The sequence below is a fragment of the Nansenia antarctica genome (assembly GCF_963989245.1).
Source record: "Nansenia antarctica genome assembly, chromosome: 14".
In the NCBI taxonomy this organism is placed as follows: Eukaryota; Metazoa; Chordata; class Actinopteri; order Argentiniformes; family Microstomatidae; genus Nansenia; species Nansenia antarctica.
The window spans coordinates 31,640,961-31,659,940 of NC_137684.1; the positions used below are offsets into that span (position 1 = coordinate 31,640,961).

The 18,980-nt window shown below is 43.5% G+C and overlaps 3 protein-coding genes across 3 annotated transcripts in view; 2 read left to right on the plus strand and 1 right to left on the minus strand.

The window, feature by feature from the left end:
- Positions 1-3,076: 3,076 nt before the first annotated feature.
- On the plus strand, positions 3,077-5,358 carry lmod2a (leiomodin 2 (cardiac) a; the record flags this gene model as incomplete). The annotated part of the gene is made up of 2 exons (XM_080544806.1): positions 3,077-3,328; positions 4,060-5,358. 2 exons carry the CDS (start codon positions 3,077-3,079, stop codon positions 5,356-5,358), a joined length of 1,551 nt encoding a protein of 516 aa, XP_080400932.1.
- A 6,432-nt stretch (positions 5,359-11,790) lies between these two features.
- On the plus strand, positions 11,791-13,419 carry LOC308170396 (E3 ubiquitin-protein ligase TRIM39-like; the record flags this gene model as incomplete). Its single annotated transcript, XM_080545188.1, has 1 exon — positions 11,791-13,419. The coding sequence occupies one exon, from the start codon at positions 11,791-11,793 to the stop codon at positions 13,417-13,419; it is 1,629 nt and encodes a 542-aa protein (XP_080401314.1).
- A 1,938-nt stretch (positions 13,420-15,357) lies between these two features.
- Positions 15,358-18,980, minus strand: part of wasla (WASP like actin nucleation promoting factor a) — a gene marked incomplete at its 5' end in the record, with an annotated part of 28,161 nt that continues 24,538 nt past the window's right edge. The window contains 2 exons of the mRNA XM_080545281.1: positions 15,358-16,950; positions 17,411-17,513. Coding sequence (XP_080401407.1) covers positions 16,889-16,950; positions 17,411-17,513 — 165 coding nt within the window. The 3' untranslated portion in view covers positions 15,358-16,888. The remainder of the gene's footprint in view (positions 16,951-17,410; positions 17,514-18,980) is intronic.

Sequence of the window (18,980 nt, forward strand, 5' to 3'; positions counted from 1 at the left end):
GAAACACCACAGCAGCATGACCTACAACATGACCCACATTCCTGCAGTGACAGACAGTGAGGGCGGTCATCTCTAAATATAACAACCTCATGGCCTGGCTGTGCTAACAGGGTTGGAGAAATAAGGGACGCCCCCAAGCCCCCCGCCCCCCAAGTCCTACATCTTCTCCCCCCTGGTGATCCAATGCACACGGTTTGAAGTTCTTTATTCCCAGTAAACAAAGAGTCCAAAAGACGTCCTCAGGGAAGCCGGAATGTGGCTTCAGATGACGTCTTTAGGACGTCTTATGGACTCTGTTTACTGGGTTGCTCTGACACCCTACCCTAAGGGACCGATGCCAACCCTGTGTGCAAATGTTGTAGTTTTATATCATACTGAGAACTGAAGTCTCTCTACATACTGGGGAATCCAGCACTGAAGGAAGGCCTTCCCTTCCTGTAAGAGATGTGCCAAGAACTGTGGCGCAGAAGATTCTGATTGGTCCAGCAAGAGCAGTGACTTCATCAGGCAGGAAACTGATATAAAACGCTTTCCCCTCTGACAGGAAGGAGCTTTTTGTCTGCTACTTTCTCTCTGAGCTGCTGTGACTCTGCTGAATAAAAGGCCTCTTTAGAGTCAGTTGATTTAAGCTCTTTGTGCTTCATAAGTTCTACTCAATCTACTAAGAATCAATTAAATCAACAACACAAACATCAAACACGTTCTCCAACCTGGCAATGCTTTCCCTCTGACCTCTATGTGACAAAACACCTCAGTCACTACATCTGACTCTAATCTACATCTGACTCTAATCTACATCTGACTCTAATCAGATAACTGACGAATAAATAAAGGCAGCTCACACACAAATAAACCAGGAAGTAGTCGAATCATTTGACATTTAGTCAAGATTAGGAAACCAGAGCAGCTAAGAACACACTCTGCTGTACCAACTACAGGAAGAGCTTCATCTGAGCTTACAGAAGGTTTCTCTGATGCCTCCAAGCACCACCATTACCTCCCACTAGAGGGTGCTGCTAACTTAGTTACCCTCCTGTTTGCTTTTGTAAATACACTAAATAACTTGTGAAAGACATTCTATTCAAATTCTCGGCCTCGTAACATAATTGCGTCTAATTTAGTGAGTCATTGGCATTATGATGATCATCATCCTGCTGCTGTGTAGCCTTTGTATGAACATATACATTTACCTCATGAGCTTATTACATCTAAATTCAGTGTCTAGCAGTTAGCAGTCATGCATAGTTGATTTACAAGGTTTGTACCTCAAACCCCTCTCCATGTTCATGTGGCAAAGGAGAACAGTGGAGGTCAAAGGTTTAAGCCCAGCTATGCGCCAGGTTACAGGTCAGACTTACAGAGGATTTAGAAGAATGTCTCTGTCCAATTATGTCACTTAACTCAACCCACAGCCATGTGACACAACCTGACTCCATGGTGACAGACTCCTGTAGGTATTGACAACAGAACAATAATAAACCTAATACTAGGTGAGGTGAGCCACGGGTTAACCCTATAACGCCTGAACCAGGAAATAATTGCATATTATTATTATTATTATTATTATTATTATTATTATTATTATATAATTGCAACTATATTGAACCTTTAGAAACATTTAAAACATTTTTTTCTCTCAATATTTTCATGAATGGGTTAACATAGGACCTAGTACCTACATACCTGCAGTACCACATTTGATACACACTTTCTGACACGATTTTGACTATAAAATACATCCTGAAATATAAAGTAATTATGAGTTGCTTCAAACAACTAGATACTCATGTTGGATATCAGTAAGAAATGTGATATTCTTACCTTAACCGCTAAAACAGCAAAGAATGGGGACAGAAAACGTTCTGGGCTTGTTTACCATTTTCACATTTGTTTTAATCGCAGCTGATCCTGATAACCATGTTGGAGCAATTAGATGTCAGAACAGGTCTCTAGAACAGGTGACTATAGGTCTCTATTCTGCCATCTGTTGGATTCTCGCGGTACTGCGTTCAAAGATTAAGCCCAACTATGCACCAGGTTACAGGTCAGAGTTACAGTGGATTTAAAAGAATGTCTCTGTCCAATTATGCCACTTAAACCAAACCACAGCCATGGGACACAACCTGACTCCATGGTGACAGACTCCTATAGTTATTGCAACCTCTTGTATTGACAACAGACCCATAATAAACCTGATACTGGGTGAGCCACTGGTTAAAACAGTGCTACAGTGCTATCCCTCCTCTCCTTCTCTCTGTTCTCCTTCCCTCTCATTCTTGTTTTGTCTCTTGTTGATCTCTAAGTTGTGTTTATCTTGTTACACAGCGACCACCGACGTCAGTTGTTCCTGTCTGACGCGTCCTTCTCCTCTGGGTAACAAGTGTTCTGTCAGATGAATGAACCTGTGCTGCTTGTTGACACGTTATGTAACTGCTGTTTAGAGGTTCATCTCTCATGTCTCCCTGAGGCTTCGCTGGTCTCTTCTCTCTTCCTGGGCACAGACTGATGAGAGGTCTCCTCACAGCCACTAAGTGGGCTGGCAGCATTCCTCCTGTTAACTCTACAGCCACTCTCTCTCTCTCTCTCTCTCTCTCTCTCTCTCTGTCTCTCTCTCTCTCTCTCTCTCTCTCTCTCTGTCTCTCTCTCTCTCTCTCTCGCACCCTAAAAAAAGACAAGAACATATTTGGCAGCACTTAGTTCCATGTCCCCCTCCCTTTAAGGATCATCTGGCAGCTGGGGAAATTAGATGAACGGAGACTCTCTCTTCTGCTATCTCTCTCTCTGTCTCTCTCTCTCTCTCTGTCTCTGTCTCTCTCTCTGTCTCTCTCTCTCTCTCTGTCTCTCTATCTCTCTCTGTCTCTCTCTGTCTCTCTCTCTCTCTATCTCTCTCTCTCTCTCTCAGACTGTTTCCATCCTCCTTCCACAATATAATTGTTAGAGCTAGACACTCACGTCTAGCTCTAGCGCCTACCATTCCTCCAGTGTTAGCCTTGTTAAAGTAGGTGACTGTAGGATTCAGTCAGGAAGGACCCAACCAGAGATAGAAGAGTCCATAACCCTAACCCTAAGTTCCATCATGAGTACCTTTGGGTACCGTGCTGAGCTGGGGAAGTACGAGGTTCTGGACGAGGACGAGCTGCTGGCCACCCTGACCCCTGAGGAGCTCCAGGAGCTGGCGGACCTCGACCCAGACGACCACGTCCCCATCGGGCTGCGGCAGAGAGACCAGACCACTAAGACCCCCGTGGGCGTCTACAGCAGAGAGGCGCTGCTGAGGTACTGGGAGGACGAGACCTGCAAACTGCTGGAGGAGTCATGTCCCGAACAGGTGAGAGAGGAGAGCCGACAGGTGAGAGAGGAGAGCCGACAGGTGAGAGAGGAGAGCAAACATCGCTGTTTGATGCTTCCAGACAACACAGGATCATTAGGTTTTGTTGTGGCACTTCAGAGCACTTGGAAAACCTAACATCTAACAACTTATTCAATTGGTTCCAGCTGAAAACAAATTGATTTGACATGTAAATTCTTACAAAGGTAAATGAAAACAACATGCATTAAACAATGTACCATATCAGTTCATTATTACAGCTCAAATTATGGGCGGAATTTGCACAAATTGTACTATGTTGTTTTGATATCTAGAATCTAAATATATTGTCAGAAATCCCAGCTGGTGGTATTCTATGGGCAGAGATACAGTATGTGCCACTAGAAACTGAATTTGAATTACTGACATTTGAATTGCTCAATTTGAATACTTTAATTATTTTTATTTTTATTTGAATCACATAATTTGAATTTGTATTGTACTGAATGGTTTCAAAGCAAATAAATTCATTTTCAAATTATGCTACTCAGATTCAGTTTTTCAATTCAGTTATTCAAGTTAAACAATAAAAATTCAAATGATTCATTTTTAAAAATTAAAGTATTCAAATGTCAGTAATTCAAATTCAGTTTCTAGTGGCACATATCTCTGCCCATAGTATTCCTCATTAAGAGTCTTGGCTGAGGAATGTTGGGGCACAACCTTTTTTTCCATCCTGTTATGTCCCGTAGGACAGCATAGAGGAGGGACGGCCTGATAAGACTGAAGAGGAACGTGTGACAAAACGTGACGTCAAAGAGTCCGAGGTCAACGAAGAGGAAAACAAACGGCAACATGGAGGAGGAGAGAGCCAAGACAAGGATGAGGACGGTCTAACTAAGGATGATGATGAAGAGGAGAAGAAGGATGAGTGCAAACAGGAGCCTATGCTGCCGACGTCTGCTAGACACGAGCAGAACGTTGTCGGAGGACTTCCAAGAACCTCAGAGGATCACAACCTCAACGTGACCCCAGACAGACCGTGCGGGAACCCCATCGTGATCGACGAGGCCCTGGAGATGATCTCTAACGACGACCCCGCCATGAGCGAGGTCAACCTCAACAACATCGAGGACCTCTCCCAGGAGACCTTGGTGCGTTTCGCCGAAGCCTTGAGCAGCAACACTCACGTCCGGGTCTTCAGCCTGGCCAACACTCACGCCGACGACCGGGTCGCCTTCGCCGTCTCCAAGATGCTCCGGGAGAACCGGCGCATCACCAACCTCAACATCGAGTCTAACTTCGTGTCCGGCAGAGGCATCTTGGACCTGCTGGCGTCGCTCCAGCAGAACGCAACCCTGGAGGAGCTCCGCTTCCACAACCAGAGGCACATCTGCGGCGGCCAGGTGGAGATGGAGATGGTGCGGCTGCTGAGGGAGAACACCACCCTGCTGAAGCTGGGCTACCAGTTCGACCTATCAGGGCCCAGGATGACGGCCACCAGCATCCTGACCCGCAACCAGGACCGGCAGAGGCAGAGGAGGCTGCAGCAACAGAGGGAGCAGCAAAGCCAACTGGAAGCCCAACCCAAGCAGTCAGGATCGTCTTCTTCTGCAAATATCTCACCCAGAAAGTCACCTGGGGGGACACTTCCAACACTTCTGAGGAACGACCAAACCCAAAACAACACCCCCCTCCCTCCGCCGCCTCCGCCACCTCTCCCTGGAGTCAGGGTTGAGAAGCCTAAGCCAACCAGGAAGGTGGCAGAGATGATTAAACAGCAGGAAGGGTCGAATGGCCCAAAAGGCCAAAAAGACGAAAAGAAGAAACCCAAATCCAAGAGGGGGAAGAACGGCGCCAACGAGAGAGAGAGCTCTGACATCCTCAAGGAGCTGAGGAACGCCTTGAAGCCGTCTTTGCAGAAAAAGAAAAATGACTCGTCCCGGCCGCTGGCCCCTAAGAAGTCCGGTCGTGATGACCTGATGGAAGCCATCCGTGGAAGCAGCGTCAGGTCACTCAAATCGGTAAGCATATGGGGCGTAGCGGACTAAGCGTTGACCATGTAACCGCAGGGTTCCCGGTTCGATTCCGGCCGCGGACACATCCTGCATGTCATCCCTTCTCTCTCTCTCACCCATCCTTCCTGTCATGTCTCTACTGTCTACTGTCACAATAGAGAGAAAAAAATATGAGTGGGACTGCAACATTTGCTTACCTATCACAAAAAACATTATCTATATCTAAGTACATAATTTCTAACGAATCAATCTGAGATACAATGCCCTGCGTAAGCGATCTTCTTTTGGCTCTATACTCCATAAGTTTGGGTTTGAAATAGAACGATTACAATGACGTTTAAGTAGAAATTCTCAGCTTTGTGGCACTGTATGTTGTAGAATACTTATTTTTTCTCACTGTGGGATATTGGGATATGGCCCCTTGCCTATGCTATTGGCTGAAACCCTTCAATCACACCTGGAACCCCACCCCACCCCACCCCAGCTTATAAAAACTCATCCACATCACCCACTTCACTCTTTTCACTCTTCACTTATTCGCCTGTCTGCAGTGTTCAGATCTTAGCTACTTAGCTTGACTGGAAAGTTCACAGCTTTCCCCTGGGTGTTAGATTGCTTATTCCTCCTCTCACCCAGTGAAGTTTCCTCTAGTCTGGTGTGAGATTGAATCAATTTTAATTGCATATCCCATGTCGAACCGAGTCGACTAAAAAAGAACACTGAATCATAACTGGGTGTTATGTATAGATAGATAGGCATAGACGAGTTCAACTTTCTCTCTGGAACAACGGCATCATTAAATGACAGCCCCCACAATGCAGGGAAACTTTCCGTCTTAATGCAATTATTATATATTATTATAGCTAGACATTTTCAACCCTGACTCAATAAGACTGATGGCTTTGAGCCCTGATGCAGACATGGAGAGTTTGCTAACAGATCAAACTAACTGAAGTACATGTTCATCAGAAGGCTTTCAGCTGTTAAATACAGAATGATAATATATAGTTATACATTTCACACTAGAATCAAAACATTACATTTCTTGATTAAAAAACTAAATAGTAACGATACTGACACACACAGAATGATAGGAGGGTTGTGGAAAGTTTGATCTGGGGATGAACTGTGAGATTAGGATGATTGTAGGATAATTGAAGGATTCAAGTTACAAAAAAAACAAGTCACTGACACAATATCGCATGTACCATGCTCACATGGTTGTGTTCAAAAAGCATTTAACATGTTTATTTTGTATTACTCTCATATACATACGTACATATTTTCAGCACAATAATAGTGAACAAGAGTGGTTGTGTGTACAGTGCAGTAGGGATCACCCATTCTCATGGAAAAACATAACACATTATATAACAGGCTGGGTATGTGGGCATCCCTGCACTCCAACTGACCTCCATCAAATCATCATCAAATCATCACTCCTAACTAACTACTTCTGGAATGCCGTGCTGTCTCTCTCACCATCCCAACTGTCTCTCTCTCTCTCTCTCTCTCTCTCTCTCTCTCTCTCTCTCTCTCTCTCTCTCTCTCTCTCTCTCTCTCTCTCTCTCTCTCTCTCTCTCTCTCTCTCTCTCTCTCTCTCTCTCTCTCTCGGGCTTAAAATATCTCCATACTTATCCACTTATTGAGCAGATGGGTAGATGTTATCTGTCAGTAGGACATCTGTTGATCTGCCAATCAACCACCAACGCCCTCTCTCTCCTTTCAGGTGACCCACACACAGAGTCCATCGTGATGGTGTCGTTCGTATACTCGATCAAGAACAGTTCTTCACAAACACTCACCCACTTTCTACTGTATTTTTGTTGAAGAGATTAATCATTATGACCACCTTTGGGCTAAATATGAAAACAACAGATGATATTAATGAGAGAGTTCATAATGCATTACCTTATAACTTAATGATTGGGAAAATTCCAACCAGAATTGACATAATTTCTTTGCATATATGATTGTATTTTGTTACAGTGTGTGACATGTAAATATGTTTCTCTTGTGCTGTGAAATAAACTGGACCCTAACTGTTCATTGCATTATGGATGGGGACAATTTATCAATGGAAGTATTGGTGTTTCAGTACTGAAGACCTGGAACTGTCCCTGAAACCTCTCCATCTCCTTCACGCTCCTGTAGTTTCTCTACTTTATATATAAAAAAGCAGATTACTTTTTCTTGCGATGACTGATGGATAGATGATTCACTTACCTAGACAAATGTATTGGTTGTAAGTCGCTTTGGATAAAGGCGTCTGCTAAATGTCAAACATGTAAATGTAATTGTAAGACCGACATGATGTTAACTTCAGGAGGGTGTGGAGACGCCCATGTGCATGTCCAACCCAGAGTAGCTGCTTCATCTAAGTTCTTTGTAGCAAATCACTAAACAGATCTGAGCCTGCAGTCGGCTTCATGAGCTCATTAGTGTTCATCAAGTTGTCTGTCACACATCCCATCAAACACCTGTTCAGAAAAGAACTACAACTACCAACTGTCTAAATCTAGAAAAGAACTACAACTACCAACTGTCTACATCTAGGGTTGTGGGGCCAAAACAAGCTAAATGAGAACATATTAGCCTAGCATCTGTACCCGAACCTCTTCTACTCCTGGCCGGCTGCTTTGGGAGTGTCTTGGACTTGTTCCCGATTCCCTAAATTCATTTTGCAACTGTCCAAAGCAAACGTTTCTCTCAAGAGGGGTCTCTCATAGAATAAAATGGACTGCACTTATATAGCGCCTTTATCCAAAGCGCTTTACAACGGCCTCTCATTCACCCATTCACACACACATTCACACACCAATGGCGGCAAGCTACCATGCAAGGCGCCGGCCCGCTCACTGGGAGCAATTTGGGGTTCAGTGTCTTGCCCAAGGACACTTCGACATGTGGCCAGCCGGGGCTCGAACCACCGATCTCCCAACCTTGCGATCATTAGACTGAGGCTCTACCTCCTGCACAACAACCGTCCCACAATATATAATAATAACCTCTCAGTAATGAGGGGCCTCTCTCTCTCTCTCTCTCCCTCTCTCTCTCTCTCTCTCTCTCTCTCTCTTGTTCATATCATCAAAAGCCCTTTCAATGAAATGTCATATATGGAAATGTTCTTATAGTGGAGAACGACATCCTACACTCGGAACATAAGAGGAACCCACAATGAGAAACTGTGGCATGTTATGACAGCAGCATGTCTGACACTCGGAAAGGGTGGAATGGACTCAAGAAATGAAAATAAATGGAGTGCTCTGGGGATGTGAAACGCGTGCTTAGAATAGAGCAGGCTGGGTATAGAGAAGAGACAGAAAGAGGAAAGATAATTGCTATTCTGTCAATCAAAACATGTTAAAGAATGTGAATGTGAAATAGTTTAAAACATGAGGTCATATCTTATATCAAAGCTACACTAATCTGAACTAAACCAGTGAGAATCTTTGTAACATATGGAAACATAATAGGAGTAAGAGGGCATCTCTGCAGTATGCTTAAACAGCCACTAGAAATGCTCTTTAGTACAATGGACCTATCGCTAAGCCACGCCCCCCTTGGAAAACTCAGACAAACAAACAAACAAACAGACAAACAAACAAACAACGCTTCACTGACAGTGACTGACTGACCGACCGTGACTGAATGACATTCAATTACTTACAAAGGCGGGAGTTCACATTTCTGATTTACCACAGCAAGTAATAGATTTTTCTTATTTTTTTATTTTTTTTATTTTTTTTAAAGATGACAAGAATATGTTGTCTAGAGCAGATCTGGGCATTGCATGCGGCCCTGGCTGTCCCTGGCCGGCCCTGTGTGAGGTAAAAAGAAATCATAATAATAGAAATAACATGTAAATGAGTGTAGGCAATGCGTCCAGTACAATTGCATTGCTTTTATTTTGAAGGCGACAATTTTTATTTTCAATTTACGTATGTGCGTATGTGCGTGTGTAACAGGTTAAGGATGAGTGATATTTTTGTAACCTTTCATTTGATATTTTGTGGTTAGGTAAGTTTTATTTAACCAAAATCTGGTATTGTTCATTGTAGTTTGTAGGTATTGGGAGATTTGTGTGTAGTTGCGCCCCTAGAGGACAGTGGTGGCTATAGGTTGCATTTTCCGCGTTTCTCTCTCAGTCTATATTCTATAAGACGGAGAGAGGTACGTGTCTACAGCAGTGCAATGTAACTTATAATCTATCTATCATAACTTTAATTTGAGTGCACATGAGAAGTTGTACATGCATTTTAAGGATGAGTGCACATAAATTCTGTCATGTTGTATCGAAAACATTGGTGTTTTGAGCGTTTTAGAGACTTTAATTTAGCTAACCTCGTGGTTCATTTTTCTGTATGCTAGCGCTCGTCACTGTTCTCCGTGTCAGTTAGCTGAAATGTTTCTTTTGTGCTAGGTTGACTCGTGCTGAGAAGACACCTACATGTTTTGATGTTTCGTTCCAACATTATTTTTGTGTACATTGTACAGGTATGTTGCTACTCCCAATACCAGGTTCAAAATGTAATGTGTTGAAATGTTTTCTTTTGTTCAATGTTCAATGGCACTGAACTCAGTCTATATTCTTTAAGACGGAGAGAGGTTGACTCGTGCTGAGAAGACACCTACATGTTTTGATGTTTCGTTCCAACATTATTTTTGTGTACATTGTACAGATTAAAAGTGCCTAAAGTACACATCAGCGTCCTGTCATCGGTCAGCACAGAACACAACGCAGGTAGTCGACTCGAGACAGACCGAGCCGGTTACACGTGCGTGACTGTGTTACACATCTTCACTGTAATGTGCAGTCGGAGAGATGCTGAGGAGAAAATGTCAGCTCACGTTAAACAGAGAAAGATGCAGAGTGTTGGGTTTTTAACAAGACCTGGGGTCTCATTCATAGAAAGTACTTTGGATCAAATTTTGATCTTACCAGTGTCGTACGTAGAAAACCACGTCAACGTAGTGATTTCTACAATTTCAACGTGAGTCAATCTGACCGTGGAAACGATCGTAGCTCTACGTCGGGTATTGACCTCGCGTTCTCCGGAGAACAATCCAGTATAATTTAGCGCATTAGGCATGTTGAAGGGGAGATAGACAGCTCCGTAGGAATATAAAGGAAGACTGAAATACAATCATAAACATCAGTTCCCTTTAAATCTGGAATTAAACTAATTTTCTCAGCTGATAACAACATCGTTAATTTTATTACGAGTCACGTTCACTTCACATGAATTACAGTAGGCAGTGCGGCTCACATGCCTGTAATAACTCTGCATAACCAGTAGGTAATGTGCGTACGCAAGGTCAATACCCGACGTAGAGCTACGATAGTTTCCACGGTCAAATTGACTCACGTTGAAATTGTATAAATCACTACGTTGACGTGGTTTTCTACGTACGACACGGGTAAGATCAAAATTTGATCCAAAGTACTTTCTATAAATGAGGCCCCTGATCACAAATATTATTCTGATTACAGTTTATACTGACTGGGAACCACTGGCGGACTCAGGGGGGGCAGGGGGGGCGACCGCCCCTCCTGGTGCCCCCACGGTTGAAAAACGTCTCGCTTAAGTGCCCTTTTGAGTGGCAAAAATGCCTTTTTGAGTGGCGAAAATGAGAGGATGTTCCCTATTGGTGCCCCTCCAATGGTCTAAACTTGACCATGTGCCCCCACAGTTGAAAAACGTCGCACTAAAGTGCCCTTTTGAGTGGCAAGATTAGAGGATGTGGCCTATTGGCTGCCCTTCCAATGGTCTAAACTTGACCATGTGCACTGATGGGGTCCCATGTTGTGCAGTAGGTGCATTTTTTTTCTTTTCGCCCCCCCTGCCCTTCAAACAGCCTGAGTCCACCACTGCTGGGAACAATATGGTGATTGGAAATGACAGGTAAGAAGAGCGTGTCTGTAAAACCACATGTTAGAAACAGAGCAGCCTGTAAAGGGTTAACTCTGTTCCAGGAAGGAGAGCTGTACTGGGAGGGGAGGAGCATCTCAACGTCAGGCAGCTGAAATGAAACTAAACTGTGTAGAGACATAAAGTGTATCGTGGACAAGGGCAGACTCTCTCAAACTTGTTAGATATCGTCCTCAAACAGACATCTATCACACATACAGTAGAAAGGACAGAGACACCTATCACACATACAGTATAAAGGACAGAGACATCTATCACACTCTCACAGAATCACAGACAGGTGAGTTGAGAGACTTACAATGTCAAGATAAACTATTGTGTAGTCTCTACCAGTTTGGTTTATAGACAGTTCAGCATGTAAAACGTATTGATTTGTTTGAAGGACTATTTTCTATGTGATGTAGAATAATGTTATAATTATTGGTTGCTGTATAATCCCATAAGACAGTCTTGACAGCTCCATAGCTGAAACTATCGAGATCTGATTGATTCCAGGAAATGCTTTATGGTGTCACCTCTGGTCTCTCTAGATATGGCTTCCTCCAGCAGTCTCCTGTCTGAGGAGCAGTTCCTGTGTTCCATCTGTCTGGATGTGTTCACTGACCCTGTCTCTACTCCATGTGGACACAACTTCTGCATGGCCTGTATCAGAAAGTACTGGGACACCAGTGAATCGTGTCTGTGTCCGTTGTGTAAGGAAACGTTCTATAGAAGACCTGAGCTTCGCGTCAACACAACGCTTAGAGAGGTCGTAGAGAAATTCAAGACAACGAGAGTCAGGGCTGAAGATGAGTCCCCTGTCGAACCTGGACAAGTGCCTTGTGACGTCTGCACTGGGACGAAGCTCAAGGCTCTGAAGTCCTGCCTGGTGTGTCTGACCTCTTACTGTGAGACTCACCTGGAGCCTCATCAGAGAGTCGCAGCCTTAAAGAGACACAAGCTGATCGACCCTGTGGAGAACCTGGAAGACAGGATGTGTAAGAAGCACAACAGACTCCTGGAGCTGTTCTGTAGGAGTGATGAAATGTGTGTGTGTTTGCTGTGCATGAAAACAGACCACAAGACCCATGACACCGTCCCCATAGAGGAGGAGTATGGAGAGAGGAAGGCTCAGCTGGGGAAGACAGAGGCAGATGTTCAGCAGATGATCCAGGAGCGACTGCAGAAGGTTTCAGAGATCAAACACTCAGTAGATCTTAGTAAGAAAGATGCACAGAGAGAGAAAGCAGACAGCGTACAGGTCTTCACTGCTCTGGTGGACTCCATGAAGAGAGGCCAGGCTGAGCTCCTTGACGTGATCGAGGAGAAGCAGAAAGCAGCAGAGAGGCGGGCTGAAGGGCTGATTAAAGAGCTGGAGCAGGAAATCACTGAGCTACAGAGGAGAAGCACTGAGCTGGAGCAGCTCTCACACACTGAGGACCACCTCCACCTCCTCCAGAGCTTCCCTTCCCTGTCCACCCCTCCACACACCAAGGACTGGTCTGAGGTCAGGGTTCACAGTGATCTGAATGTCGAGCCTGTGAGGAGAGTTCTGTCTGAGCTGGAGGAGATGCTGAATACAGAGATGGAGAAGCTGCCTGAAGTCAAGCTGAAGAGAAGTCAGCAGTATGCAGTGGACGTGACTCTGGACCCTGATACAGCACATCCCAATCTCATTCTGTCTGAGGATGGGAAACAAGTTAGATTAGGAAACACAAGAAAGAATCTCCCTGATAACATAGGGAGGTTTTCCCTGTGTGCCAATGTTTTAGGAAAGGAGGGTTTCTCCTCAGGGAGGTTTTACTATGAAGTGGAGGTGAAGGAGAAGACTGAGTGGGCTGTAGGAGTGGCCAGAGAGTCCATCAACAGGAAGGGGAGTATCACACTGAGCCCTAGGAATGGATACTGGACTGTAAGGTTGAGGAATGGAAATAAGTACTGGGCAGCTGCTGACCCCCGGGTCCCCCTGTCCCTGAGAGAGAAGCCCCAGAAGGTGGGGGTGTTTGTGGATTATGAGGAGGGCCAGGTCTCCTTTTATGATGTGGAGGCCAGGTCTCTGATCTACTCTTTCACTGGCTGCACCTTCACTGAGAAACTCTATCCAGTCTTCTTTCCTGGCCTGAATAAGGGTGGTAAAAACTCTGCCCCTCTGACCATCTCTCCTGTCAATCACTCTGACTGACCAAGCAGTAAAATAAGCATTTAGATTCATCTTTATCTGTTGTCACTCATTAGGAAATATTATGGTATATTTCCCCACACAGAGTAATTTCTGACCTGGTTATGGTTTGTTATCATATAGTTTGTGCTCTCAGTGTGTCTGCTAGATGTGAATATGCAGCAGCAATGTCAGATACAGCCCAGCCTCTCCAGCCTCATAAGAACATATGACTCTATATGAGACTGTTTGACTTCTCTGGGTGTTCACATTATTATAAACCAGATGCTCTCAACATACTGTATTTTCATTATTAGCTAGTTATTATTGTATGTATAAGTATTTGGAGGATTTTGAGTGTAATTAATACTGGGTGTGTACAGAGTGAAATTGAGGATGTTCAGACAATTAAATTCACTTGGATTGATCAGATCCATTGATCACATTAATAATCAGTCTAGTCCAGGTCCCAGAGCTTTAGAATGGTGATGGTTAGGTAGCAGACTGGCTGTCTGGCTTATTAAAACACAAACACAAGTTGTCCTTCAGTCTCTGCATGTGTGTGACGTAATTACATTTAACAGAATGTACGTTTGATAATAATGTTATTGATTTAATGGCTTGCAAAGGGAATCGGATATGATTTAACAGTTTAATAAAGGTGACTGTGATTGTAATATGATACACATGTTCTGTACATTATGTTATAAGTTTGTCTACTGGTTCAGTCTACTGGTTCAGTCTACTGGTTCAGCCTACTGGTTCAGCCTACTGGTTCAGTCTACTGGTTCAGCCTACTGGTTCAGTCTACTGGTTCAGTCTACTGGTTCAGCCTACTGGTTCAGTCTACTGGTTCAGTCTACTGGTCCGGTCCTCCACAATAGTCCTGGCCCATTGTAAAATGAATTGCCCACCCCTGCTATAGAAGCTTTTCACCATCAGATGTTAGCGAGTTGTTTGTCCGAGTTGCTGTGATATGATTGGACAATTTCTATTTTAGGGCGTGGCTTAGCGATAGGTCCATAGCAACAAGTATGCTGGAGTATTCCAAGACTGAGGTCATGTTCTCACATGAAAGTCTGAATCAGGACCCGGAGCAAGTTGATGAGATTGCAACATTGTTGCATAAATTATTTATCTGATTTGCGTTCTCACAGCCCTTTATGTAAACGAAGTAACATACGCAATCGAAGCAACAGACGTGGTAGTTGATTGGTCAGAAAATGTTAAAATTGCCCGTTCTTCCCTCTCTTATCCAGATCAACAAGAATGCGCTGTTGTTTTCCTATGGACTGCCTCGATGCGTCGTTTCTAACCGGAGCGAAACCTGCTTTTCAGGCGGAGCATGTGTTGGTTGTTTGCTCCGAGAGCGACTTCGAATGCGCATTCTCACAGCTCCAAACAACACAGAGCAAAGCGAACTTTATCCAAAACTCTGATTCCAAGTGAAGCAAATGTTCTAGTGAGAACACTCTAATGTTCTAGTGAGAACACCCCCTAATGTTCTAGTGAGAACACACCCTAATGTTCTAGTGAGAACACACCCTAATGTTCTAGTGAGAACACACCCTAATGTTCTAGTGAGAACACACCCTAATGTTCTAGTGAGAACACACCCTAATGTTGTAGTGAGAACACTCTAATGTTGTAGTGAGAACACACCCTAATGTTCTAGTGAGAACACACCCTAATGTTCTAGTGAGAACACTCTAATGTTCTAGTGAGAACACCCCCTAATGTTCTAGTGAGAACACACCCTAATGTTCTAGTGAGAACACCCTAATGTTCTAGTGAGAACACACTCTAATGTTCTAGTGAGAACACCTTAATAGAAACCAAGGAAGAAGCGAACAAACAGATCAGGTGTCATATCGTTGAAAACAGAAACCATGACACAGGCTCTGTAAATATTAACATTTATTTAAGTAAACAATTTAGTATTTTCATTGCTTTTTTCCCCAAACCATTCTGAAGGTTTGATGTCAGTATTACGGGTTTCTTAATGCAGCAACAGCCTCAGTGGAGGATGGTAGAAATTCAGACAGACAATAACAGTTAAAACAGCATCCATCATTCTCTGTACAGTACATACCGCATCATGGAAGTTCATAGGCATTATTATCATCTGGAAAGCATTTATGAGTCAAACCAACAACATCTCTGGTTCATTCTTGCAAATGCCGATTTTGGTTCATGATTTGATTTTGCAGGGAGGCATTTACAGAATCATTCCGTCTGCGCCTTGATATGAACACTGACCATATCTGCATCTCTAATGCTGATGAATGGATATTCTGCTCAATTCAGGAATGACAAATGTTTAGGAATTGTAAATAGATACACAAATTAACAAAGGAAAATATGAACAAACCACCACAATACCCAAATGACCTTATTTCAGTGTGTGTGTGTGTGTGTGTGTGAGTCTTCTGTATATTATAGTGTCAATCATGATTCTAACCAATGGAAGTTCCCAGATGCAACAGGAAGAGAATCATCTGGGCTGCGAGCCGTTGAATGACAGCGTAAACACACCCCCTCCTCTGGAGGAGACGGCCATCTTGTTTTCTTCACTACCACACTTATATAACACAACTATGACTCTATACTCTTGTAGTGAATTCCATTTTCCAATTTGTGCAAAAATATAACATCCTGGAATATACAAGCATGGAGAACATCAACGTGAGTCACCCGGGGTCTCGTTTTAATAAGTGGACTCGTTATGAAAAATAACTGTGCTAAGATTTCAATAAGAAAATCCAAGGTACAGAAAAAGTAGGGTAAGAAAATAGTGTTATCTTGCAATTAACCAATGATCACAACACAAGAGGAGCCCGCCCTTCACATACACACACCTCCCTTTCTGTACGGACCAGGAACGTAATAACATTCAGAGGAACACACCGACACAAATATATCCCAACAACTGCACACGGTTAATCCCTACGACTTAAACCCACTGCTGTCTCTAGGCTGTCATAAGCATGGCCTAGCAGGTGACATTGTTGTCTTTAGGCTGTCATAAGCATGACATAGCAGGTGACATTGTCCACCTGATATTATCTTACCCAGGCTACCTTGCACTGTTGTACCACATCTAGCGGTGGTCAGGCCAAGCTCGTCATGTCACCAACATTACCAGGTGTGACACGTCTAACCTAATCAGCTGTGTCAGTTTATAACCTCACTATGTCGTGCTTTGAACAGTGTTAAGTGCGTCCTATGATACAGTCCCAGGAAAGTGTAACCAGATACTTTACAGAGGGCGTGTGACAAAACTTTACAGATTAAATGAATGAGGTATTGCACAGATTAATAAAAAATAAAGCAAAAAGAAAAGGCAACAATAAATATACAGCGAATTCATACAACATTTACATTACAATTTTAGTCATGTTTTGGAAGTTTCTAGGAACAGTTTTAGTGTCAGTTGTTTATAGGGAGGAGGAGGGGAGGAGAGGAAGGGGAGGAGGAGGGAGGAGAGACTTAACTAGTCATCCCATTCGTCATCATCCTCAAAGTCCTCATCCTCGTCATCATCTTCATCGTCATCTGGGAAAACGACAGGAGAAGATTTGTCAACACAACAGGAAGTTGATTTGAAACTTCAATTTCAGCCAGAGAGTGGAAACTGTTATTATGCAATGGCTAAATATGATGGGTTTACTAGGCTTGATTAACCTTCATTTAGCCATCAATTTAGCTAGCTTTCCCAGAGTCCAAAAGATGTCCTCAGGGAAGCCGGAATGTGGGTTCAGATGACGTCTTTCTAGGACGTCCAGATGACGTCTTTCTAGGACGTTCAGATGACGTCTTATGGACTACAGAATCGTCTTCTGTAGTCCATGAGACGTCCTAAAGACGTCATCTGAGCCCACATTCCGGCTTCCCTGAGGACGTCTTTTGGACTCTTTGTTTACTGGGTTGCCTGGTTGAAGTGTAAAGGTAAAAGGTAGGTTAAGGGGTTAGGGTGGGGGTGTGGTTAAGGGGTTAGGGTGTATGCTGCGGGTACCTGAGGAGTGGATGGCTTTGCTCCTCTTCTGCATCACCTCCATCAGCGCCCCGACGATGCCCGCCGAGGGGGCGGGGGGGGCGGAGTCTGGCCCGTCTGGAACCTGAGAGACACACCGGAGAACACATCCCAACTGTCACACTGGAGAACACATCCCAACTGTCACACTGGAGAACACATCCCAACTGTCACACTGGAGAACACATCCCAACTGTCAGTGAAACACATCCCAACTGTCAGTGAGGACTTTCAAGACTCAATTCCCTTAAATTCAAGGACCCAACACGGCATAGTTTGAGACAGAACTAGTTGATGAGCTAAGTAAAACATTTTTGCATATATATTTTTTTTTTAGAGAGAGAGAGAGAGTGGGCAATTCAAGCCCCTTTAATGACCCATGTTTATTTGAAAAATATATATAAGACCCAGTGGCGGGCGGTGCATTTCACACCTAGGCCTTCAGTGATGTCCGACACAGTCCTACCTGAATTATTCTACCTCTTAATACCATCATTATGACGCCATGGCTCTAGAAACTAGACAGAAACACAGTATAACCGGGCGTTGCATCACCTTAACATAATCAGACAAGTACAACAGAGTTATATTAATATTTCCGAAGCATTTTTAATCAATAAATCCGCATTTACAATGAAGAGTGTGATCTTTAAGATCGCTTCGCTTGGATACTGTCAAAACTTTTAAATAAAAGGCACTTTTATCGTCAAGAAACGTGACAAAACAATTCAACAAGTCTCCTTGAGTACTTTTACTGCACAGCTGATTCACGTGCGCCACCCACGTAATCTCCACATCTCTTGCAACCTGCAACAGACGCATCAAACATTTATTTTATAAGCCTATATTTGTCATTTTAATTACCTATATATTAATTCGTTAATATTGAAACGAAAATAAAATGAATTTTAATTACCTATATATTAATTCGTTAATATTGAAACGAAAATAAAATGAAATAACGAAATAAAATGACAAAAATATATACAAATAAAAAAAAAAATAAAATGCTTTGTACTCACCAAAACAACTTCATTTGAAAACAAAATCCATCCTCCTTTCTTTCCTCAGGAATACTTCAATTACTCTGTTGTAGAGTTTATCTGTACGCTTCAGCTCCATCAATAAGTGCTTTTCAATTGACATGGAAGCTAATGCTGAAAGCCGAGTCTGTCCAGTAGCATTTCTGGCATACGTTTTAATTCGCTTTAAGGCCGAGAATGACCGCTCGACCGAAGCAGTGGACACAGGGATGGTCACTGCCACACATGCCAAACTGTAAAGCTGCCCCATGGTCTCACTCAGATTTCAGGCATTGCCAGCAGTACAATTTGCAGTGCCTTTCGGAGCCTGTGAGCCAGGGGTACCGCTCGTAGTTAGCGATCTGAAAGTGCCGGACAAACCCTTTTCCCCGCTGAGAAAGGCTCGCAAGAGTCGGGGTTGGCCGTTCTCTGATAATGTCTATCTTTTCCTGGAAAGTTCTTCTAGAAAATGGCGTTGTTTTAAGATCTGCCACCACATCTGCCTCTTCTCCCCCTTCCGCCATTGTAGC